Here is a 26,742-nt window from a genome sequence, read left to right on the forward strand (position 1 = left end):
CAAATTCATGCTGATTTACAAAAGAACTATGATCCTACTTCTAGGACTGCCTATGAAGACAGGTCTATGTTCACTCAGCTAGACACAGATCTAGCTACATTACAACGACGAATCAGAGTTTGGGAAGATGATAAAGAGCTTGTCATTCCCGAAGCCTACATTCCCTCCAGCTACAAGTCTAAATCCAAGTCCAAATCAGCTTCCAAGACAGCTCAGCCTGAGACTGTTGCATCTTCAGAACATACCCTTGATCAAGTGTTCGAGGAAGTTGAAAAGGAATCTAATGAAATTCATGAAAAATCAGCATATGACCACGCAGAGCAAACGCTAAGTCCAGTTCATGCCACTCAAGTGCATGACTCTTCCTTACCAGAAATCACTCTCATGAATGTTGATGAAGCTCTGCACCAAGTAATGACTCACATTGCCACAGAGGAAAGTTTGGCACAATCAATCGATGATGAGATAGACTATCATTCTGAATCATTTGTGAATGCTTCTAGTCCAAGTTACGAACCTCTTAGAAAATAAAAAGTTGAGGAACTCAGTCTGGCTCTCATTGTTTATCCACACTCCATCACCAAGCCAGAGACTGTCCACATTCCTCCATCTTTTTTCTCTTCGCCAGAATATCAGTTTGAAATTGCCTCTACATCCGTACAGTCTCACAGTCCAACTGAAAGTACCAAGACTGATGAATCCTTCGAGGTTGCAACAATGGATCAGTATATATCGATGCCAAATGCTTCACACTCTGCAGAATTTATCTCATCTGCTTCACACAAAAATAAAGAGAAAACTAAGATCACATAACCAATTACTAAAGTAAAGGACTTTGCAACCTTTTCAATTGAGAAACCAAATGATGATCTCTTTCTGAACAAAGCTCAACAAACTGATTTCCTACAAATCCTCCGACAAGAAGGACCATAAATGATTATTGATACGGTCATTGAACTAGTCCCCGAACCTGCGACAGTACGATCAACTGAAGAAGAGATGGATGATGATCTACATGAGGTTCTAACTGACATAGAGGCATCCTCGTCATCTCTCTCCAAAGACATTCAAGAGATCAAAAATTCTTAACACACAGCTGGGGATCATATCTCAACCATTCGCGAATCCATGAAAAAAGAAGTAAACATGCTACACAAACAATTTACAATGTTGAAAAAATCCCTTGAAAAGTTCAAATCAGTAGACTCTTCTTTGTCTCAAATGCAACAATCTCACTCCCTACTAGATGCCAAGGTTGATAACCTCTCCACATAAGTGCGCTCTCTAAAAGAATTCTTAGCTACCAATTTTCAAGGCATGACAACTCAGATCGAGTCACTTTCTATTCTTGAAAAACAATTCGTGTATCATCTGGCGATCCCACAATCGGTCCAGTCGAGAGATGGCCATCAGGGCCAGTCTAGCAGACATCCCTCTACTAGTCGCACTCACAGCATTCACCGACAACATCCAAGTCACAGATAAATTTTCAGCATTGATTATTTTATCTATAGTTGTTAAAAAAACTTCGGTTTCGTAGCCTTATTTCTCTCTTGGGTTATGTTTGTCAAAAAGGGGGAAAATAGTTCAGTTTATCAGTTTATATCTAACTAAAGACAAAATAAGCGACATAAGTGACATATGTTATTTCAAGAACAACCTAAACTGATGCTAAGATTTGATGAATATCTAAGTTTTGTCAAACACCATAAAGGGGGAAATTGTTGGAGAATTTAAGTTTCGGTGTTTGCAACCTTTGATCTAAACGGATGTCATCAAATCGCTAAACTGGTATCTTGTTGTTCGAAAGAAAACTGCTCTCTCGTTCAAAAGTAAACTGCTTGCTCATTCGGAAGAAAACTGCTCGCTCATTCAGTTGATATAGCACATCAGTTCATTTTATCTCTCCGATACGTAAACTGCAAGTTGATTCAGAGAATATTCAGACTAACTCTTATTTTACCTGAGAAGATAGAGTTATCCGTACAATGACACATCTGCAACAAAATGTCGCGATTTCAGAGTGTACTTTTTGCAGAGAATGATTGGCATGACAAAAGAAAATAGAGCAACGGGAATAATTCAAAAGATTTCTGATAATGTTTAAAATTATTATCGTTGGTACCCAAGCCTATAAATAGGCATCTTGATTAGTTGAGGACGCGCACCTGGAATCCTGAACTTTATCGCATTATCTACACCAAGCATTCAAAGCCTTACAAGCTAAACTGATCAAAAAACTCGAAGCACACTTTCACAATTCTTACTTCGATCACTTGAGGATAAATTTGTGCACTTGAAATCGAGTTGTAACATACTTGTATCTCATTTAGTTGAGCACTGATTTTGTGTTGTAACTAGGAGTTCTAAGATAGACGATTGTGTATAAGCCCTAGTCTTGGAGTGAGGTTTTGCAAGTTGATTGTAAAATTCAAAATCTTCTAGTGTTATCCTTCCGAGAAAAAAAAAGAGGTGACATAGGAGTCATTGAAATCTCCGAACATCCAGAAACATCACTCTGTGTCTTTCCATCAATTTACCTTACTTTATCAGTTTTGCATACATTCTGGATTTGTGTTCATAATCTGCATTTTTGACATCTTTCCGCACAATCATATTTTTTTGTCAATTTGCATAGACACCAAGATAACAAGAATTCAGTCACTAATCCGATTGAGTTCTATCAATCTCAAGTCGGGTATTTTTTTTAAATGTATTCACCCCCTCTCTCCCCCTACACTCAACCGATCCTTTCAGACTTGTTTAAATGAATTAAGTTTAATGTAGGCATGTCTATGACCAATTGTGGATTCATTTCAAATTCACCAAAATTGTTATCATTTAAAATACGTTCTCAAATCAATTTTCTTTTTTTACTTAGCTACATTGCTCCAAATGTAATCTCAGTTCTAAAGTTAGATATTCCATTACGCCCCTATATACAATGATGGGCGGCATGGGCCGATTTTTTTTTATTGGGCTCACCGCTCATGTATTAATGAGCTAAAAAGTCAAAAGATAATTTTTCAAATTTGCGTTCGGCTCTCGATCAGTACTTGTATAATTAATTAATTATTTTCGTTTCTTCCTCACTCTTTTTTGAAAAAAAAATCTATAGATACAAAAAATTGTTATTATTGTTATTATTATTATTACAATGGAAAAATGAGAGGTATGTAGACTTGTGTCCTTGTATTTATAAAGAAGGTTTATATCACTACGCCGTAATATTTTATTGGCTATCAGCATAATTTTATGGCTTATGAAATGTGAGAAGCAAAAGCTTTATACAAAATTTCGTTATTTTAATTTATATTTCTATGAAATAAAATCTCCCATTGGAATCTTATGAGTAAGAATAATTAAAATGGCTATTTGGAAATGTCTACAGTCTACACAATGAAAAATTTCCAAGACTGAGTTTATGCTACATCTTTTCGGTACATCTGTATAAAATGTTTCGTGAAAACATTTTATATAAAATAAAAAAATATCGATAAATTCGCATTTTTCGTTTAAATTTAGAAGAGAATTTCGTTCATGGTAACGATTATAAAAAAACTAATAGTTTCACCCAAATCTCCTCGAATCACTCTAAGATGGAACAAATTTTTTAAAAAAAATATACAACGGATTTATTTCCTTCAGAAGGGATTTCAACCGTTAGATTTTGTTTTGAAGTGGAATGTATAGTTTGTTTGTTTATTTATTTAGACTGTAAAATAAAATAAAATACTATTCGTCTTCTCATCTTCAGTTTCTCTCATTTCCATTGAGCATCTGATACTTAAACTACACTTCGAATCGCTGCGAACCCACTCGGGGAATTCGGAAACCGCAAAAAAAGGTACTTCGATTTGTCTATTTTCAGCCCCTTTTTTTTCCCTTTTTCTCTTGTTAGGGTTTTCTAGTGTTTCTGTTCACGCGCACTTTCATGGGTTTCTGTTCGTTGGAACTATTGCTTAGTATTATATCGAGTTCGATATGTTTGGGTGTGTGTGGTTTGTCTTCGATCTGTTATATATTTTTGGGATTGTAAAGTTTTAATCTTTGCTATGAGTTTTCATAGTGAATGCTGGGTTTTTTTTTGTGCTGGAATTGTTTAATTGATGTAAGCCTGTAGTTTTTGAGATGTTTTGGTGTTGGCGACTTAATGTGCTGTGGGGCTTAAAATTATGCTTTACAGAAATTATATGTAAAATTTTGAATCTTTTTTGTTTGAAATGAGCTTTTACTCTGTGTACTTCTTACATGTCCATATGTTGTACTTGTGTCGGTGTACATATCGGTGATAGCGTTGTATGTTATATGGGCTAGAGGTGCATATAATAATTTTTTAAAAAAAAATTATGTTTTGTGTTGAACTTCTTTTGTGTGGTTGAGGACTAGTGACATGAAATGCTAAATCATATGTTCGGTTCACTCTGAGGTAGAGAAAAGGAAATTATCTCATGATTTGGTCGATTGCACTTAATATCGTATTTATACTAGGAAGATACTTTGAGTGCATACTTTTCCTGCCCAGAATCTTTGGCTTTATTTTTGTTTTTGAGGTAATGTTGTGCATCTTATACATACTTAGTTGAGCAAAACAATTTTACGGCTTGCACTTGTTTTGAGAAAACCGTTCTGCTTTTGATGTCAATTGATGTTCCATTTTCGTCATTTATTGGCATCTACAATGAACATGCAAATTGACTGTTTTATGCATCTCTATGGATTTTAGGGTCAACTAGAATGGATACAAAAAACTCAAATGGAGAACGTCGACATGTTACTATTAAACTGTGGCCTCCTAGCCAGAATACACGCCAGATGCTAGTGGAGCGAATGACAAATAATCTTTCGGCTCCAACCATTTTCACCCGCAAGTATGGCAGTGTCAATGAAGTCGAGGCTTCAAAATTTGCCAACCAAATTGAAGAATCTGCTTTTTCTAGTGCAAATCAACATTATGAACGGGAACCTGATGGTGATGGCAGTTCTGCTGTGCAATGGTATGCCAGTGAATGTAGCAAGCTTTGTCTGGATGTTCTTAAGGGAGGATTCAAGATGGAGGAAAAAGAGACGATAAGCTCGAAGGTTAATTCTGCTGTTCGTGATACCGTTTTTGATATTTCGAAAGGTCAACGAGCATTCATAGAGGAGGACGAGGCACAAACACTTTTGAGTCCCTTAAAAGATCCAGAAAATTTTTACACTAAAATATGTTTCAGCAATCGAAGCTTTGGTCTTGGTGCTGCCCATGTTGCTGGTCCTATCTTATCAGCTATTAAAAACCAGTTGACTGAAGTGGATCTGTCAGATTTTGTTGCTGGACGACAAGAGGCAGAAGCTCTGGATGTAATGACCATCTTTTCTGAAGCTCTGGAGGGCTCTCATTTGAAGTATCTGAATCTCTCAGACAATGCCTTGGGTGAGAAGGGGGTTCGGGCATTTAGTATGCTCTTGCAGTCTCAAACTGACTTGGAGGAACTATATCTGATGAATGACGGAATTTCAGAAGAAGCAGCACGAGCTGTTTGTGAATTGGTTCCTCGCACAGAGAAGCTGAGAGTTCTTCATTTTCATAACAACATGACGGGAGATGCAGGGGCGGTTTCAATATCCAAGATTCTGAAGCGATGTCCCCTGTTGGAGGATTTTCGCTGCTCATCTACACGTGTTGGCTCCGAAGGTGGGGTTGCATTGGCTGAAGCACTTTCAGAATGTAAGAATTTGAAGAAGCTTGATATTCGAGACAACATGTTTGGGGTTGAGGCTGGTATCAAGCTGAGCGAGGCTCTTGTCAAACATGAGCATCTTACAGAGATATATTTGAGCTACCTGAATCTTGAAGATGTAGGAGCAACTGCTATAGCTGATGTTCTAAAAGAGACCGCACCCTCACTCGAGGTCTTGGAGATGGCTGGGAATGATATAACAGCCGAAGCCGCTCCTAGTTTAGCTTCTTGCATTGCTAAAAAGACGGCTCTTGTGAAGTTGAACTTGTCGGAAAACGATCTCAAGGATGATGGTGTGCTTCTTATAACCAAAGTACTTGGAGTAGGGCATGATCAATTGAAAGAAGTTGACATGAGCCAGAACTCTATTAGAAGGGCTGCATCTAGGGCTTTGGCTCAGGCATTAGTTAATAAGCCCGCATTCAAGTTACTGAACATTAATGGAAACTTCATTTCTGATGAAGGGGTTGATGAATTGAAGGATATCTTTAAAGAAAATCCCGATAAGCTTGGGCTGTTGGATGAAAATGATCCAGATGGAGAAGATTTTGAAGATAAGGATTCTGGAGATGAAGAAGATGAAGGTGGGCAGGATGAGTTGGAAGTGAAACTCAAAAATCTTGACGTTAATCAAGAAGAGTGAAGAACTTGACTATAGATCCTTCTGAAACTTAGTCTTATTTATATTAGCTTTGGTGATGAAACTTTATTGTCATGATTCAAGCCTAGCTGAAGCTAATCGATCACCATCAGTAGTTTGCGATCGATGCAAAATTTTTACTGTGATTCAGCTTGAGCATAGTTAGGACTATGCATCTTATTTGTCAGATTGTAGACTGATGAATGATATATGCATGCAGACTCGTAGTTTTTTATAACTCATTTTGGGGTTATTCTAGTTTCTATCAAGCTTTTCCGATCATGTTTACTTTTACCTCTTCTATATTTATTATTTTAAGCACCGGGGAAGAACCCCAGAGGAGAGATTTGGGAAAAGGGAAACTTGCCACATGCAGTATTCCGCATACCTTTCTAAATTGTGTAAATGATCAATCAGTCATGAGAAAGTAGTACAAATACGAGATTTAAATACTCTTTTAACATTTAATCAAAAATCAACTAAACAAATTAATTATATAGATGTATTTTCCAGAGTACTGAAGAATGCTGTTACATGCTTTCAGGCTTACAAGAAGGGTAAAATGGTAGCTAGATCATTGGTGCATCCACCAATCTAAGTTACCAAATTATTTCTATTGCTACAGAAATATGTTTCTACATCTTCTAAGATTGACAAATATTATCAGTCACATCAAGCTTGATCTCTTCCTCTTGTATGCCCTCCATGTCAATCCATTCAACCCGACTTCCAAACCCTCATCCGCGCCGTTTATATGAGAACTTTCAACTTCATTCCTGCTCCTTTGAGATGCCCAACCAAACGTATCTTCACTTCTCGTTTCACTCGCTGTGGAAACTGTCTCACTTTTCAAGTCCGGGACCTTCTTCTCTCCCACGAGATTATCCCTAGCATTATATTTGGGTAGTTCGTTATTCAAAAACGATGTATTCTCACGTACCCGTTTCGCAGAATGTATGGTTACATCATCCCCATTCTCCACAGCTTTCATCCACTGATAGTCGGTAACTGTGTCATCACGAATCACCTCCTTTCTCCGCCTCTTACCAGTGGCAGCAACTTCATACATAGATCCTTTTTCCTTGCCATCCTTCAGATCAGGCACGGTGTATACCCAATCTGGAACCTCGTGATCTTCCATTAGACGAGATCTGTAATTCTCCTTCTGTCTTCTCTCTTCGTCCATTTTCTCAAACAACCAAAACTCCTCGTCTGTACGGGCTGCCAGTCGATTGATTTCCCGTTCGCTTGGAACATCTGTTCCAAGTGAACTAGAACCTTTGCGCATGATTTCCTCTAGCATCTCTCTCCTATCTTGGGCTGCATGAACAAGAAAGACCTTGCATCAACACTTGTTAACTAAGACATTAACTCAACAATATTTTCCGCAAATTGTTTGCTATAAATCGAGGTTTACCCAGTTATAGATTCACAGAAATTGCGAAGCAGCAGTCATCTCCACCATAAATTTAAAAGTAATAGTATTACGACCACTGAACTACCGAGTAATGGAATCAAATTGTGGAAAAAAGGTTGAAACACAGTTATAGATTCACAGAAATAGCGAAAACAGCAGTCTTGTCCACCATAAATTTAAAAGTAATAATGTTACTACCACTGAACTACCGAGTATTGGAATCAAATTGTGGAAAAAAAGTTGAAACGTTCATCGTATTGTTGCCTAAAAAATTGTATTTCCATATGAAGGGAACGAACTAAAAGGTTTAGGGAAATGAAAAACCTGTTGAAGTTGTATTGAACAACCCTGCCTGGATGACCTTTGCGTCAATACCCATTTTCTGCTTGGCTCTTTCTAAGATTACTTCTTCAATCGATCCAACACTGACAAGCACAAAAACTCTCACCTCTTTCTTCTGCCCAATGCGATGAGCCCTATCCTCAGCCTGTTGATCCATTTGAGGGTTCCAATCACTGTCAAAAATAATCACCGTGTCTGCAGTCTGTAAATTCAGACCAAGTCCTCCAGCACGAGTGCTTAGAAGAAATATGAAGTAAGGTGAGTCAGGGGCGTTGAATTGTTTCAATAATTTTCCCCGGTCTTCAGTTTTGGTATTGCCATCAAGTCTAAGGAATTGATAACCTTTTAATTCCAGATAATCTCCAAGTATGGTCATGAGCCGTGTCATTTGAGAGAAAAGGAGGACTCTGTGCCCAGCTCTCTGAAGTTTGGGCAGTAAGCGATCAAGAAGCTCAAACTTTCCAGATGCCCGAAAAATCTCGTCGTTTCGCTGCAAATAATATTCACCCAGAAATAGGTATGGGTGATTACAACATTTTCGAAGCTGCATTGTCAGGTTCTGCAGACTCCTGGACTTCCCACTTCCTACAAATTCACATCATAATCAAAGATAAACATATATATTGACCAGCTACAGGTATTTGCAGCATTAAGCTATTCAAAAGTGAGTAGCTTACCATTAGCGAGTCCAACCCTCCCCATCTCTGTTACTTGCTGATAATAAACTTTTTGCCATGCTGACATATCACATTTTAGCATAACTTGAGTTTTACTAGGAAGGTATTTTTCCACCTCATCTTTCCTCCTCCTCAAAATAAATGGCCTTATGACCTAGATCATTTTGCAAGTACACAGTTGTACCAGATATCAGAAGGTTTCATCTTCAAGAAACAACACATGGAAAAACAAATACTTACATGATGCAAGCGGCGAATTACTAGCAATTGTTCCTCTTCTGTCAAACTGACTTCACATTTGTCCGCAAAAGGAGCATTAAACCATTCCTCAAAGTTATGAACTGAATTAAAAATATTAGGAAGGAGAAAATTGAGCAGGGACCACAGTTCCTGCAAACTATTCTGGATAGGAGTGCCAGTCAAAAGAAGTCTCCGCCGAATTCGATATCTGCCAAATCAATCGACAATAAATTAGCAACTCATTTTCATCAGGTTTCATTTTGAATACTGATTCCATCACATCAGCAGATGATAGTAAACAGCTAGACAAGCCGATTAACAATCTACTACCACTGAGATAATATCAATGTGTAACCTATAACTACAAGCTAACTTAATCACTTTTAAAAAACGTAAAAATTCACTTTAGTCAATCATGAGCTATATACGATGATACACATGAAAATAGAATTAAAAGATTCACAAGAGAATGCAAATTAAGACAAGATGCCAAAACAATTTAAGCTGTTAAAGACCCATACCTTGAAACCAGAGTACGCGAAAGAACACAATCGAAATTTTTTAAACGATGTCCTTCATCAACAATCAGGTAGTACCAGTGTATTTTCTTGAGAAATGCCTTGTCTCTAATGATAAGATCATAATGGGTTATCAACACACTGAACTTCCCTTCTCCTGAATACTCCTCTCTCATTGCCTTCCTTTCATCAATTCGGCCATCATAAAGAACAACAGAAATGCTGAAACACAGAAAGTCCACAAGGGATGAAGAATTTATACAAAAACTAAACATGAAGGAAGAGGTTCTGTTGCATACCTAGGAGCCCATGTCGAAAATTCACTCATCCAATTCGGTAGAACAGCTTTTGGCGCCACAATCAAGTGAGGGCCAGTCACATCCTTGTTTTCGATAAGATACGCGACCAAAGCAATGGTCTGAATTGTTTTACCCAGACCCATTTCATCCGCTAAAATTCCATTTAAATTGTTATTGAATAAAGACAGCATCCACTGAAGCCCCTCTAATTGGTAGGGTCTTAACTCTCCACCTTGAAGCATAGTTGGTTGCTCAGTCACCTATGGAAGTTCTCATAAGGTCAAGCTAACATTTGTCATACGATTGAAGTAAGCCAGAAAACTAATATCTTCAATAGTTTCTTGAAATGCTAGTTGGGGTGTAAATTTAAATTTTCGATTAAATGGGATAATACATTTCCATATTTATTTGTTTCTTAGAAGAAAGAACAACCTTAAAAAACAATCAACATATCTAAGCTGCTCCTTTTTAAACATGCTGGTTCTTCAACAGAAGGAAGAGTACGTTCCTAACAATATAAGATATTCTTCTTACGGTTCACCAAGACAATCTCTAGTGGGTGCAGGAGAGAATAGACAGTTTCATGAAAAGAATCTATAAAAACCTTCTGAACATATAGAAAATTCTTGGTAAGAAATAATTATCAACACGTGACGTCAGTAGAATTGAACTACTGAGAAGCCAACTACCCATTCATTGAACAGCATGCGGTCAAAACCTTTTAATGGGAACTAATAATGGTACATATTATTAATTATTAAATCTATAAAAGCCCAGACATAAAATTAATACCTTCTCCTGTATGGAATGAACAACAGAGTTATATTTCCGCTGGCCTTCTAGTAAATCACCCGTCTTTACTTTACCATCAGATTCATCATCAAACTCGTCATCTTCCTCCGGGGCTGATTGTGCTGGTGTATCGTTCTTTGATGCAGATGATTCTGGTATGTCAGTGTCTGAACCTTGCAAAGTTTCCATGCCGACATGAGCAGCATCCTTTTGACGTTGCACAGCTGCTCCCAAACGAACTAAGAGATCATTAGTTTTTCCTAGGAGCATGGTCAATCTTTCATTTTTGCTCTCTTCCACCATTTTCATGTAAGCTTCTTGATCATCAGCTTTTAGAGCTTGGAATCTCAGTTTTTCAGCCCGTGTTGCTCGTTGTCTTAGTCTTCCATGCCAAGCCTGCGAAGATGGAGACAATATACTAAATCTTCACCAACATTATCATTGCTATAATTTATAATAGGCTCGAGGGTATGATAAGCAGATCCACTGAATTTGATAAGGAATCTTTCCTAGACACATATTGAGCAATTTCCTCACATCACCATCAAGGAGACAACCATGGACTAAGAAGAAAATCCCCAATTTTAAGTTCGAAAAGGGAACTCAACCATTATGGAAAAGGGGAAAAAAAAAAAGATACTAGCTCCCATTATTTCCCATCCTTTTTTAAGTTATCCACGTCAAAAAAGACTTTTACTTTCTTGTACACACTGTTAATTTACAGAAAGGTTTCAAAATACATCTTAGAACAAAGTAGCATGCCTGGACACCATCATTCCTTTGTTTCCGACGTTTTTGGGCAGCCTGCACTTGCAATTGCAGCTCACGCGCAGCATTTAGTAAGTCTGCAAAGAATTTTCTTTTCCGAGTCTCTACACGATTCCTTTCTTCTTCCTCAGATCTTGACAACCTCTGCAGCACAGATTATAATATAGTTTAGAATCCCAAATAAAGTCCATTCCCCCCATAAAAGTAAAGACATCAGCTTTCTGCCACAGAATGCCATTACTCAGACCCTAGAATCTGTCAGCAGATATACACAGGCAAAGATGTTCATTTACAGAAACTTAAAAACAGTCGCAAAAAAACACCACTTACTTCAGCATCTCGTTTCTTCTTCAGGGGATCATCAGTTTCTACAGCAAACGCATCTCCAATACCATATAAAGGGCGACCCAATCGCATCATGCCCCAATCAAACAATTGCTTATCAGGATTGGCGCAATGCAAGCGAAGCCAATATTCTGAAATTACTTCTGAGCGAACTTTGTTCTGTAACTCAGCTAACTGATGCGAAGAGTTAATAGTCAAAACAACTAGAACAATTACAATCTGAAGCAGCCGTGAACAACATTAAAAAGGTTGTCACAAAGACAAATGAGCATGAAAATATTCATAGAGTTCATTATTTAACAATCATATCCCGATCAGAAACAGCGCTAGTTTGTGTGTAAAATCATATTATTTCCTGCTTTCACCTATATGGCATGCATTCACTTGGAAATGCCGGACAAAGAAAATAGAAATTCATTGGGCTATCTGTTTGGTTGCCATGTGGTTTTTCCATTCTGTAATAGATGGAAAGTTTCAATCGCTTAATTTCAACTTCAACTGAAAAATAGAAACTGCATCCATTCAGTATATTTTTTTTAATAAGAAACGAAGCATCCATTCAGTATATGTTAACAGCATAAGAAGTTTTTAATTGGAGTTCATCAACAAAATATTTATTGATAAATTGGTTTTACGACATCAACCGACCATCTTTCTGCCTCCCTATTAACTGCCATGATTTCTCTTAAACAACTTTAAAAAGATATCATGGTCATTTTACAAATCAACTCTACCTTAAGTCCATACAGTTCGAGCAAGCACCTTGATTGCAGGTCCTCACCTCTACTAGTGGGTAAACCTGTCGAAAAACAAGAGTATAAAATATTTAAAAGATATCGTTTAATCGGAACAAAGAAGTCCAAAAGCTCTTCCAAAGATCAGTTATTAGCCAAATACTTAACGATACACATTGAGTTCTTGAAATATTATGCTACTTCAGCTTGTTTATTGCACCATTACCTCTACCAGCACCACAGTTTAACTGTATTTCCTATCAGAACTTCGATTAAAGAGATATTTCAAGAAGTTAAAGAAGGATTAAGGAAATCTACGTTTCAAGTGTCGAGAAATGACATTGAAGTTCAAAACAGACATCAAATAGATTTAGGATATGAATATCATATAGAAGTTCAATCTAGAAATACAAATAAATTCATTATAGAACTAAACTATTAGTAAATTATACGCTCTTCAGACAGTTAAGAAGTTTCACAAGATAAGATCAAACAAACAGAAAGAAGAAGCCACAGAATAAATACCGCAGCTCTTCTGAATGATAATGTGAGAAAAATATTTACAAATCCGGAAATATAAAAAATTGGATGATACTAAAGAGTAGAGTTTGTAAACCAATAGACATAAAAGCTTGAGAAGAAAAGGCAGATGCCAGGCTGACCAAAGAATGAACCAATTCAATTATAGGGTCCACCAATAACACTTTATTTAGCATCTTATCATGAATCTCATACCAAGGAAACTGTAAATAGATAGGGAGTTTGAACTTCAATTGAGAAACCATATCAAATAAGCTCAAAAATTGTAAGATAGTGAATTCGTGAATTTATTTCTGTAAAATATTTTAACTCAATGATATACCCTCAAGTTCAGTTAACCGGTGTTGGATTTGGCTCTGAAGGCGTCGTTCCTTCAATTCAATCAATCTGGAACCATGTACAAAGCTCGATTGTTGCTTTAGCACAGCATCTTCAAAATCCAACATTAAATCTTCATATCTTGGTACGCCACAATTATCCTGGTCATGACCATTAAATGTTAGATTACAACACAAGGATGTACTGGGAAATGATAAATGCATGAAATCAGTATGCTGGTCCAGCACCAAAAGCCAAAAAGGAAAATATAACAACAGATTTCTTGATGCAGATACTGACGTTACTTGAAACTAAAAGGTATGCCAAAGAAATTTCGGTCGTCCTCCTTTCCCAAAACCCAGTAAGACTTCATTTCAAAACAAACAGCACCGATTTCAACAAACCTAGTTATTAAATTCTCGAAAAAGAACAAGAACAAAACCGATGTTATAAGTATGGTTCGCCGGAACGGCCGTTCAGGAATGGCAGCTGCCGCAACAAAGTTACGAGTGAAAACAGTTGCGTAACTATAACACTTTTTTTTGGAATTTCGTGGTCGTCGCGGAACACAACGACGATAACGCAACTGTAGGCAGTTGTGGAACGTTTCCGTATTTTTTCAATGTTTTCCTAATTTTTTTCAATAAAAAACTTTCCAAATTTATACAAATGTTTCCCGCCAGGATAACCGTTACCATTCTGCGAAAAGCCAATATAACTGGAACAGCTTCCTCCGCGACCACGAATCATGGTTATTAGAAATTGCTCTCTTTACCGAAAAACTAAACAAAAACTAAAAATTGATAAAAGTATCAAACATTAATCTGTTGCTCCTTGTAGCTTCAATAGTCGAAGCAAACCGCCCACTCAAACTAACAAAAAAACAAGAAGAAAATTAGGGGGTTGGATTCAAGAAATTTGCAATTGAAAAACAAACTTCAACACAGAACTCGCACTGGAAATATCCAATTAACAAAATCTTCATAGCTTGGAACACCGCAATTGTCCTGGCCATGACCATTAAATGTTAAATTACTGTATTACAACACGAGGGTATAATGGGAGACGATAAGCGCATGAAATCGGTATGCCAGTCCAGCACCAAAAGCGAAAATGGTAATATAATAACAGATTCTTGATGCATATACTGATGTTACTTGGAACTTAAAGGTACGCCAAATGAAATTTGGGTCGTCCTCCTTTCCCAAAACCCAGAAAACACTTCCTTTCACATCAAATAGCACCAATTTCGACAAACCAAGTTACTAAATTCTCGGAAAAGAACCAAGAAAAAAGAACACAACCAATGTTATAAGAAAAGACTCGCTTTTTACTGAAAAACTAAACAAAAAATAAAAAAAACTGATAAAAGTATCGCTGCTCCTCGTAGCTTCAATGATCAAAGCAAACCGCCAACTAGAAGAAAATTAAAGGGAAGAAATTTGCAACATCCAATTAGCAAAATAATCATATAATCACTCACCGTCCGCCTCGTTTCCGTCGCCTCCTCCAATGGCGCCGCCGCCTCATCCCCGTCTGGGACGTCACCGAGACCGCATTCGGCAACTGCAGCGATGGAGGAAACGGCGTCGTAGAGTTGCTGCGGCAAGGGCAAATTGCGGGAAAGGAAATTGAGCGCACAGATTAGAGTCTTGGCGCTGTCGAGTTGCGGTTCCGGAGCTTGGGGCTCCGCCACCTGAGCAACCATGGCGGGAAGGAGAGCCAGCGATGCGGCGTCGTCCCGAGTTCAATTCAATCTTCAAATCCCAAAATAAAGACAATAAATTTGTGAAAATAAATGCTAAATTCAGCAGTGAAATTTAAAACTTTTGTTTATAATTTTTATTTGACTATAATTTTGCTGTGATTTTTGGGGGAATTGGGGACTTGGGAGATTGTCTTTGATTAGACCACCGACCGGGTTTCTATATAGACGACTAGGGCTGCTGATGGAAATTACAGAAAAGCCCTCGGTATGTGACATGTATTTATATATTTTTATTTTATTTTTTATTTACCTAATTATGATGCAACCCATACCGTTCTAAATCCGATATCTTGATTCTTGACATAAGTTATCGATAAAAATTATCGTGTTTTTTTTAGTTCCGAGCAAGGAGATCAAAGTTCGTAATGAATATTGAAGCATGAGATAATCTTTTTATAATAAATGTGAAATCTAACATAATCATCGACAAAAATTACCATTTTTTTTGTTAGAAGAGAAAAAAGTTCGTTATAATTCAAATCCTCGTTCTACACGTGGATTAGTTCATGCGGTCTTTCCCTTCATTGATCAAGTTGTTTGACTTTCAGGTAGGCTAAACTCTAAAGAAATTTTGTCTAATTTTCTTAGAATTTGTTTGGATTGATGAGATTGATGAATTTCAACTACATTACTTTTAAATGTATTTTTATTATTTAAAGAAAAACCCGTAAATTTCAATCTTAAAACCAATATTTTAAAAAGTGTTAAGAGCGATGAAACTGCAATATCAAACATTCAAACTTCAAGTTTTACAAATTTAAATGAGTTTTATACGAGATTCAGAGCGGAAAATATTTATAGTTTCTACTATAATTTTAATTATATCAAGTCATCAATAGATTAAAAAAAACATAAATATACAAATTTTAATAATAAATTTATGAATATTAGAATATATATTTTTAACTATCAAGAGTAAGGTTCTAAAAAATGCGAAGCATGCAACGTTACGATCAAGCTTTAAATTTTATATACTTAAGAAGGTTTATACGAAATTAAACGTGAAAAACCGCTTTTTATATTTATTATATTATAATTTTAATTATATATAATAATTTATTGGTTAAATAATACATGAACTTGACATTTTAAAAAATACATAAAATTTCAACTTATCAAACACATGAGTCTTAAAATCACAAATTATGTGGAGTAGAATTTTGTCGACCATTACTGGTTCAAGTGTCATCCTTGAACACAAAAAGGGTTCGTGATAAAATTTATTTCAATGTATTTAGTTTTATTTCAAAAAGTTTTTATATTATAGTATTATTTTTAAAAAAATCTAATTTTAAATCTTATTAAAAAAACAACTTAAAATTTTATTTTTTTAAATAAATTTCTTTTTAATGCATAATATGATCAAGAGTTGACCACTTTTTACACTCTTTATCCAAAAATGAAGCTTTTTTTCCATAATTTTCACGTAATTGACGTTTTTCGCATTTTTTTAGAACACATATCAAAACCAATCATTAAAGAATATTTAGATATATTTAGGGTTTTTTTTAAAAAAAATTGTATAGAAATTTAAAAGTTAACACTTATTAAAAACAATAAAATTTGACTTAAAATTTTTTTTAAAAAAACAATAAACTTAACGTTAAAATTTTATCTAAAAATAGCCACACTTAATCATGATTTTTGTCGTTCGTACCACGCTCCCAGCGGATAGATCAACGACATAGATGAGGTAGTCATCCCCTCCAGATTTCAGAGCTCGAAAGGCTCTCAAAGCAGATACCAGTGGCATTGGGGGTCGCACTCCCTTTCCATAAAAAACCAGCTATCACCATCGACCGAGTGAAACTAAACCAGTCTCTGGTAACAAGCCAGTGAAGCTCGATACGTGGTCAACATATCAATTCACAAAATGCAATCGAAATCCTCCATTGCTAATACGATGAGATTCGCTGTCAGAACATTACCCTCAAAGTAAAATTAAAATAAGATCTTTTTTTAAAAAAAAGTAGGGTAACCCCAACTTTTTTAAAAAACAGCTTTTAAACTGTCAAACAACTTATTTTGACCGATTATGAGTTGTTTAACCAAATTATTTCCAAAAAAATTGAAAGATCTTGTAAGCTCTAAAACAAATTAGAAGCTCTTTTGGAGAGTTTATAAGCTTAGCCAAACACCCTCTTAGACTGAAATTCTCACTGAACTAGATTCATTAGCCATGTTACCTAATTGTTATCAAATCTATAAAAATATATTACAGGTCATTTTATGAACATATAAATCAATTTTACGATCTAAAATTAGTATTAAATGTTGAAAGATAAGCAACAACAAAAATACAATATAAGTTGAGAGAATATAATTTATTTGGGATAATCCAATGGGTGAAAATGTTCTGCCTTTTGTAGGAATCAAATGAGAAGCCACATATCTTAATTCTCTCAACAGATTCCTAACAAACTAAGAAATAATCAAATACTAGCTAAGAAATAGCTACAGACTTTGACCCACTAACATTTGACTTGGTAACAAATAAATTAATTACCATTTATTCTAACAACTTAAGAATGAAATAAATAAATTTATTTAACAGCCGATAAGTATTGATGTTGTATTTCAATACTCTCCCTCAACATCAGATTTCTTTCTTTCTTTCTTTTATTTCCAAGCTGCTGGCGAGGACTTTCAAACTTGTTTCCACTCAAGCCTTTGGTGAACAGATCTGCAACTTGACTTTCTGTGCTGATGTGATTCAAAACAATTTCCTCTTGCAGAACTTTTTCTCTGATAAAATGATAATGCACCTCCACATGTGTAAGGCCCGTAAGTATTAAGTTCTTAATGATGGGATTTAAGATTTAAATTCTGGATATGAGAAAATATTTATTTGAAGAAGTTAAGAAATGTGGAATTGCAATTTCGGGTCAGAAATATTTAATTTGAGGATTTTCGGATTTTAAGAAGTTTATTATCCGGAATTCTTAAATTAAAAGATTAAAAATATTTGCAATTGATATTTATGGAATTTAAGATGTGAATTCCAAGATGATAAATATTAAGTATTTAATTTGAGGATGAAATCCGAGAAAGGAACCATTTGCAAATATTGAGTAGTTCAAGGACTAAAATGTGATAAGGTCCGAAATGATTTAATTTTAATTCGAAAATATTTAATTTAAGAATATTTAGAGTTGAGAATTAAATTCTAATATTCTTAAATTATTTATGATTGAAATTGAATTAAAAGATTGGCTGAGGACCAAATTGCAATTATTGAAGAATTCAGGGACTAAACTGCAAATAGGCCAATATATATCTAATATTCACTCTTTTCAGCAGAATTCACGTGGGATTCAGAGGGGAAACAGAAGAAACCGTGAGAAAAGAAAAAAAGAAGGGTTAAGCCATTTTTACCTTTTCAAACTCCGATATCTTTTTATCCGTCCGGTAGAATTTCCGATTGAATATATATTTGCGATCACAGCTCCGAATGCTACGTTTTGACGTAAGTTTTATGAAGTTCTACCATATTTGAATTTTATTATGTTGTTAGAATTAAGATTTGATTGTATAAACATGTTCTAGCATATACGATGATAGCATATCTAAGACGGATCGAGAAAAGATCGTCGTTTGGACATGTTTTGGAATATTGAAAGAATTATCGAAATTCTGAATTTTGAGGGCTGCAATTCACGTGATTAGGCTGCTGAATTATGGATGTTCTGATACTTATAAGATTGTCTAATTGATGTTTAAGCTTTTAGAATTTTCGGTTTTAATCCGTTACGCCGCCGGTTCAAGATTTTGAATTGTTATTCATTCTATATGTCTAGAGCTCATATTCAAGTGTTTAGTGGATGAATTGAATATGTGGTTATATTTAGAATGAAGGTATAATGATATTTGAATCGAAAGATTTATCGAATTCGAATAGTTGTGACGTCGGTTTGAATTCCGATTGTGTTAGTCAGATTTGAAATGTATCAGCTTTAAAGAAACATCGATTCAGATTGGAAATTGATGTTTAGATATGTTATACATTATTTCAGATTTGACTTGAAGATTATCGAAGTTGAATTGATGAGTTCGAGTTCGAATGACTTAAAGTGTTTGAAGTTGAATCAAGAATACCTTCAAGTAGCACTGATTGAAATAAGCAGAATTTGATGTCAGATTTGGACAGCTTGTAGTTGATCAAGAATTGACAGAGTGTCAGCTATTTGAATCAGAAATGCAGGTATGAATAGACATTAATAAGATGGGCAGAATAACTCGAGATTGTTTTGCTTATCGAGTTGCCTAAAATCACATACTTGCCTGTTTTTATATATGTTATGGTTTACGTTTACATAAATGGGATAGATTATTCAGGATAGCTATTTTCTTGAATTTCCCAGAACATTTATGTAAATGTTTACCTGTGTAAGCTGATTTGTATTATTTGCTGTATTGAACATGTTTTACATGTTTTATGAGATGCTTGCAGATTTATTGCTATCTTTATGTGATTAGCTGCTTTGTTTTGCTTAGTTGGTTATTGAGCAAGTGTTCAAGGTGTTTTATAGCTTTTAATGCATACAGCTTATGTTGCATTCATCTTGAACTCCAGCCTTAATAGCACAGAGGGCAGCCATCGCCTAGAGTGCAGATGACGTTTGGAGAGCTGTAGTGAGTGACATGGAATGTAGATTTATTTCTAGAGTTAGCTTGACTCATGGCACAGAATATGGATTTATGTTCAGAGCCAGAAGACTCACTATAGTTGCACCAAAGTCAGAGGAGTAAAATACTTGATGCTACCTCGAATGGGAGTGTCGGTAGTTTGAGAGCTATTTTATTCCTCGGGATCCCAAAGAACCAAGCTTTATTGGTATCAGCTTTGCTAGCCTATTCCTTGGCACATGCATTGCATTTATGCATTAACCTAGAGACTTCTATGGTTTAGATTATGCGTTTATAAATGCTAGCATGCTATGTTAATTCAAGATGTGAATTAGTTATATGTTTAGATGATGTATATGCATGCTATTTATACTGAGATTTATTCTCACCGGAGCTATCCGGCTGTTGCTTTGTTTGTATGTGTGCATTGCATCAGGTTTGGGGCATGAGCGAGTCAGATGTGGCTTGGATAGCTCAAGATTGAGAAAGATTAGCATGTGGTGACTTCGGGCTAAGAATAGATTACTGTCAAATGCATATTAGAAAGTGTTGATTTAGTTTGAGCTTAGAAAACTTAGAATTGAGTTTATTGTATTGCATCTTAGAAACATGTATGCGATTATTGTTATGTCTAGATATGCATGTGTTTATGCTTCGGACATATTGAGATTATGTATGCAATTTTTCAGATTTGAAATAGCCCTAGCAACTTTGATCTTTGTTGTAGCCTTTGATAATTTTTGTAAATTTCTGCACCGACCCTTCTTGGTAGAATGAGCATAACTTTTTACTGAAAACTCCGATTAGGGTGAGATTGGTGGCATTGGAAAGCTAAGACAAAGATCTACAACTTTTATGTTTATCATTTTACCAGATTCTGTCCGAAACCTATGCGCGGGCGCGCCTGAAGTGGGGCGCGGGCGCGCGTGGGGTTCTGGAAAAAAAAAATTTGGTTTGAATATTCTTTTATTATATGATTAATTGTTGATTAATCATTTATTGCCTTAAGATGAGATTAGCAACCCGAGGTCCCCACAACATGTTTAGTTCTTGCATGAAAGATTGGATTTTCTACCAAACGTATTTAGTGAAGACGACAGTACATCTTTAGTGAGATTGTCATTTTCTAACAACCACCAAGAAGATGCTTCATCAAACACCACATTTTGAGATGTATATCACTTTCCAGATGTAGGATCACAGCACCTCCATCCCTTTCTTTGATTGTCATATCTTACAAAAATACACTTAAGAGCCTTCTTGTCCATTTTTCTACGTAAATGATCAGGTATAAATACGTAGCAAACACAACCGAAAACTCAAAAATAGCTGACCGAAGGCTTCTTATTCCATAATAATTCAAAAGGTGAATGAAAACATAACCTTTGTTGAGGAAGTCGATTGATTACAAAGGCTGCAGTTCGCATTGCTTCTGCCCAAAACGGTTTAGCAACATTTCTGGCATGAAGCATACTTCGACATATTTCAGCTAGATGTCGATTCTTCCTCTCCGCTACTCCGTTTTTCTGTGGAGTGTTTGGACATGTGAATTGATGATATATTCGACATTCTCGAAGGAAATTGCAAAACTCGTTTGAGGTAAATTCACCTCCATTGTCAATGCGAAGACAATGAATTCTTTTACATATTTCTGCTTCTGCATCTGCATCTTTTCTGAACTCTTGAAACTTTGAAAAAGTTTCAGACTTTTCTTTCATGAAATACACCCACAAGTACCTGGAGAAATCATCGATAAAAGTTACCATGTATTTCATCCCACCGATGGAAGCTTGCGTGATAGGTCCAAACACATCCGAGTGGATTAATTCCAATGGCTCCTTTTCTTTAAATTTGGATTCTTCATATGGCAATTGATGTGCTTTTCCATATTGACACCCGACACATATGGTGTCTATCTTAACTTCATGTTCGGGCAGCCCCTTCACCAATGTTTTTTTCATCATCTCATTTAGCTTGAAGTAACTAACATGACTTAGCCGCATATGCCATAAATCTGCTGTCTCGTTTCTTTTAGTTTTATCAACATAAGCAGTTTCTGCAGACATTACATAAACGAACTCCAGTCGTCGTCCTTTCATCATGGGCTCTTCCATGATCTCAAGATTACGATAAACCTTTACATATTGCGGACCAAACAACACACAATGACCTTAAGATGCTAACTGTGATACCGAAATGAGATTCTTTTTTCATGCCTGGGACGTGATAGACATTGTGAAGTGGAACTTCTGTGGCATTATTTTGAGGAGCAACTATCGTATTACCGATATGAGCTATCGGTAATTTTGAATTTTTTGCTATCACCACCACTCGGCTTCCCTTATATTCTGCCAAGTCTTGCAATTTTTCTTTATCACCGGTCATGTGATTTGAACATCCCGAGTCAACAATCCTGTCATTTTCATAATCAATCTGTTCCAAAGTTGTTGTTGTGAGAGCTAGCTCCTCTTCTTCTGCAGCATATAATGCCTCATCATCCCATTCATCTTCACTTTTTGAAGCAACAACATTACTCTCCACCAATATTTTCTTCGAAGGACAAGCTTTTGCCATATAACCTTTCTCAACGCAATTGTAACACTTCCCTTCAAACTTCTTGACATAGCTGTGATTTTTTGAATCACCCCATGAACAGGTACGTCCACTGCCTTGATGATCTCTTACCTTATCATTACTCTTTTTAGACCAACCAGCTTTGTGTTGCCTAGAGTTCCCTTTGTTTTTACCGGCGTAGAGTGCTTCCTCTTCACCCTTAAGCGAAACTCCTCTCATTTGCTTAGCTAGTGCTTCTTGTCCAGCAAGCAAATTTTCAAACTCTACTAGTGATGGCTGATTTTTCAATCCTTGTACACCAGCAACAAAGACCCTATATTCAGGTCTTAAACCATGGACAATTATTCTCTTCATCCTGGTTTCTCCAATTGAATCACTTGGATCCAACTCGTTAATTTCACGGCATAAATTTTTCACCTTGTGGAAGTATTGAGAGATCGTCATGCCGCGTTGAGCTATCGACAAAATTTCACTCTCCAGAAGTTGAAGCCTCGTGTAATTTTTCTTTGAGAATAGCGTGACGAATGTATCCCAAGCTTCTTTGGGAGTTTTGGCATCCTTTATATGCTTTAGCACATCTTCTTTGACCGTAGTCTTTAACACAAACATTGCCTTGCCTGCTTTTATCTTCCACTTTCTTAATGTACCATGTACTTCCTCTGTCCGGTTGCACAACTTTGCTTCCATGGACAACCTCCCACAAGTCTTGGCCTTGCATGTAAGACATCATACATGTAGACCAAGTATTGTAATTTTGATTGTTAAGCTTCTTGATTTCACCAATAACTTGAAGATCACTCATCTTCTCAATTGGAAAAAAAAGAATAAATATTTTGTTGTTAGCAACCGCCTGGCTCTTGATACCACAATGTTGAAAGATAAGCAACAACAAAAATACAATGTAAGTGGAGAGAATATAATTTATTTGGGATAATCCAATCGGTGGAAATGTTCTGCCTTTTGTAGGCATCAAATGAGAAGTCACGTATCTTAATTCTCTCAACAGATTCCTAACAAACTAAGAAATAATCAAATACTAGCTAAAAAATAGCTACAGACTTTGACCCACTAAAATTTAACTTGGTAACAAATAAATTAATTACCATTTATTCTAACAACTTAAGAATGAAATAAATAAATTTATTTAACAGCCGATAAGTATTGATGTTGTATTTCAATATTAAATTTCCACAAACATTTTATTTCCAACAAACATACACAGAATCCTTCAACTTTCATGTTGAACACAGTATAGAAAGGTTGACCGTGGGGAGATTTGCATCAACACTGTAATTTCCTTTTTCAGTTTTCTACAATGAACAATATTATTCAATCTAAATTGTGTGTATGTTCCCTTTTATATGCAGCAATGTCTTTTAAAGGGATGTGAAAGTGAAAATTAACTTAATTCTTACATAAATCAACTCAGAGAGATGTGAAAGTGAAAATTAACTTAATTCTTACATAAATCAACTTAAAGAGTAGCTATTTTTAAATGATTCCTTCAAACATAAATATAGAAAAATCATAAGTGAAAGTTTAATTTGCAAAATCCAACCTACCCATACTCTGTAAAGTGGAGAAACTGACTATATCCAACCTAGCTATCCTTATCCAAAGCTCAAATAATGGAAACAAAAATAATCTAGCATCAAGAACAACCAAATCCTTCAAGATTTGCATGAAAACTCTTAAACATGCCAAATTGTTTGTCACGTGCAAATTAGGTTTCATGACATTGGGGCAACCTTTCTCAGCCACCTTATAATTTGAGTTAAATTCTTTCTTATCCGGCAAACAATCTTTGAGTCAATCAACTTTTGATTAATAATCACAAAATTTATTCCTCAACCAATTTGGTACAGATTATGATTGTCATAATTGAATTACTAAAGGGACAGATATTATCAAAAAACTGGTTTTTAGCAAGTTCAACATTCGACAACATCTAGTAGCCAATTCAACTTTATCATGTTCATGGTCATAGAAGTGAAAAAAAAGGTATATGCAGTTGGCACAAACAGTTAAACACGTACCTCGTCTTTGGAAATTATTGGCAGTTCACCAGGATGTACACTCTAATTCACAAATTCCCTCGGTCTATCTCTGAAAGGAAAAGGAATTCAATTTGTAGATCTTTATAATCTAACCCATAGACCACACATTATTAAATTTCCATGTTTGTAGTTGACATTATTATTCTTGTATCCATCAAGATAAATTTAAATTATCACAAAAAATAATAAATTAGACATCAGATCATCAATTTAATATTAGAGTCAAGTTAAATGGCATATAGTAATTTGTAGTTGCATGAATTTATGCACATATTTAACAGACATTAACTAAAAGTTTTAAGGGATTATCAATTATGGACTTGTAAAAAACATTTGTTTTTTGCACCTCATCTAAGGTAGATTGATTACAACAAAGAATTTAGACACCACTGAAATCAAAAATATGAATTGACAATGGAAAGAATAAAAAAAAATGTAATCAATCAGAAGAAACAATGCTTGATGTGTAGAAACAAAAATAAGATAAACAACTGGAAATACATCTTGAATAAATATAATGGAAGTACAATATTAATCACACAGTTAAGGCACAAGGCTATGCGAGGGTGAGCACTTTGCAATCTGAATAGAATCCACATATAAAGCAAACTTTGCTAAATATGATACATTACAAACAAAAGACAAATTTCACAAACTATTAACTAATGATCAGTAATGTGAATTAAATATTCAAAATCCAACATTTTTATCGGCAAGCGCATGCATTAGAGCCTAGAGGAAACAAATTGTTTTTAAATTGGGATAAGAAAGAATATTGTGCAACTTAAACCAAAAATGACAAAGCAGTATATTCTCGGGAATTACTTAGACTAGGGCACTAGGCTGATAAAGATAAACCTCAGATTATTTAGGAGATGAAATGCAATATTCAAAAATCGTATAACTTTATATTAATGATTCTAGTCGCCAGATGCATCTCAGATTATTACAGAAAAATTGCAACAATAATTTCCACTGATTCAGGCAATGCAGCTCGCAAATCCACAGTTACCTTTTTTTTTAAAATAATAATTAAACCGTGAAAAATGAGCAAGATTTAGAGGCATAATACCTGCAACCAAGCTGGAACGGAGGCAACTGTTTTCGCCAAAACTCGCCGGAACAGATTCGAAACAGGGACTGGGTCTGGCTAAACTACTAGTTCGAGTACAACCCTTTAGGTGGTGAGAAAACACTAAAATCGAAAGAAAGCCAAGGGAAATAGCCATTGGAGCTCTTTTTTCTTCGATACAATGTGAGCTGGCCCATTTTCCGAGGTACAGCTTAGGGAAGAAGAAGGTTAGGGCTTGGGGTTAGGCTTTTATTTTCTTTCTATGTAACGACTTATATAGCAAAACAACACACCTTGTGCGTGAGAATCACATCAAGTACAAACAATTGATGGAAAAATTTGACCCAAACGATAAAGAACATGAGTTTTTTGAGCACGACCTTTTTTTCAAGTATTTTTGACATAAAAATTAATATTTGTTCATAGCTGAAATAAATATAGAATTTGTGTCAAAAAATTTATCCGTGACATCGTCACACAAGAGTTTTTGTAGTGCTATTTTATGCTTTTTTATGAGATAAATAATTACTTATATTATATTATATTATATAAAGATTATCGGGTAAATTGGTGATAAATCCCCAAACCCAAACTTCACTTTGCTCTAACTTCCTACCCAAATATTCTTTGCAAAAACTCCCTAGGACCACCAAACTTGGATAATTATTTGTTTAATTATTGTACTGGATTTATGCTAATTTATGCTTAAAATCTAAAGATTTTATGCTAGAATCTGAAGATTTTGTGCTTAATTATGGTACGTAGAATTATCCGTAAAAATGGTATCAGAGCTTTAGGTTAATTATTCAGTCGTAATATTAATTAATGAACTAGAGGGAATTCATTTATATGAAATCCTATAAACTAGTGAATCTATTTAAAGTAGATTCCTTACAACAGGTCTTAATTAATAAGGCTCTGATTTTTGTGGGCTCTGAAGGGATTAAGAAACATGATTTCTAACTTACAATTTCTAGAGATTACCCCAGATTCCTCTAAACTCTCCGAAGATCTTAGAAAAATCCAAAATACGGTGCAATATTACAGCAATCAGCTGTATAAAATACCTAGAAAGATTGAAAAAATTCTTGCAACTCTAAAGGATCTTCAAATAAAAATCCAAAATCTAGAACAAATCTCTGGTTCTAGAAAAGGTAATACATGAGGAAGGTTACCACTCTCGTTTGGTACTGAACCTTTGTTACATCAGAAAGAAAAACCAAAATGATACAAAAACCTTTGACTAATGAAGAAATGATGATCAATCTTATAAAAGCAGTATCATAGAAAAA

The 26,742-nt window shown here is 35.4% G+C and overlaps 2 protein-coding genes across 3 annotated transcripts; one reads left to right on the top strand and one right to left on the bottom strand.

Annotated features, from left to right (window-relative positions):
- Window positions 1–3,738: 3,738 nt before the first annotated feature.
- LOC140889547 (RAN GTPase-activating protein 2) lies at window positions 3,739–6,634 on the top strand. Its single transcript, XM_073297262.1, has 2 exons — window positions 3,739–3,847; window positions 4,727–6,634. Exon 2 carries the CDS (start codon window positions 4,738–4,740, stop codon window positions 6,364–6,366), a length of 1,629 nt encoding a protein of 542 aa, XP_073153363.1. The 5' UTR covers window positions 3,739–3,847; window positions 4,727–4,737; the 3' UTR covers window positions 6,367–6,634.
- Window positions 6,635–6,804: 170 nt separating this feature from the next.
- On the bottom strand, window positions 6,805–25,682 carry LOC140875548 (probable ATP-dependent DNA helicase CHR12). 2 transcript variants are annotated; one of them, XM_073279262.1, is made up of 14 exons: window positions 25,451–25,682; window positions 24,358–24,427; window positions 14,837–15,110; window positions 13,358–13,514; window positions 12,496–12,560; window positions 11,747–11,935; window positions 11,411–11,560; window positions 10,649–11,044; window positions 9,857–10,116; window positions 9,561–9,779; window positions 9,040–9,247; window positions 8,800–8,953; window positions 8,105–8,707; window positions 6,805–7,683 (listed from the first exon to the last, which is right to left on the bottom strand). In XM_073279262.1, exons 3-14 carry the CDS (start codon window positions 15,059–15,061, stop codon window positions 7,031–7,033), a joined length of 3,279 nt encoding a protein of 1,092 aa, XP_073135363.1. In that variant the 5' UTR covers window positions 15,062–15,110; window positions 24,358–24,427; window positions 25,451–25,682; the 3' UTR covers window positions 6,805–7,030. The 2 variants fall into 2 exon arrangements, with proteins under 2 accessions (XP_073135363.1, XP_073135364.1); XM_073279263.1 differs by lacking the exons at window positions 24,358–24,427; window positions 25,451–25,682 and adding an exon at window positions 16,779–16,797.
- Window positions 25,683–26,742: the final 1,060 nt, after the last annotated feature.

Source organism: Henckelia pumila, chromosome 1, assembly GCF_033568475.1.
Source record: "Henckelia pumila isolate YLH828 chromosome 1, ASM3356847v2, whole genome shotgun sequence".
NCBI lineage: Eukaryota > Viridiplantae > Streptophyta > Magnoliopsida > Lamiales > Gesneriaceae > Henckelia > Henckelia pumila.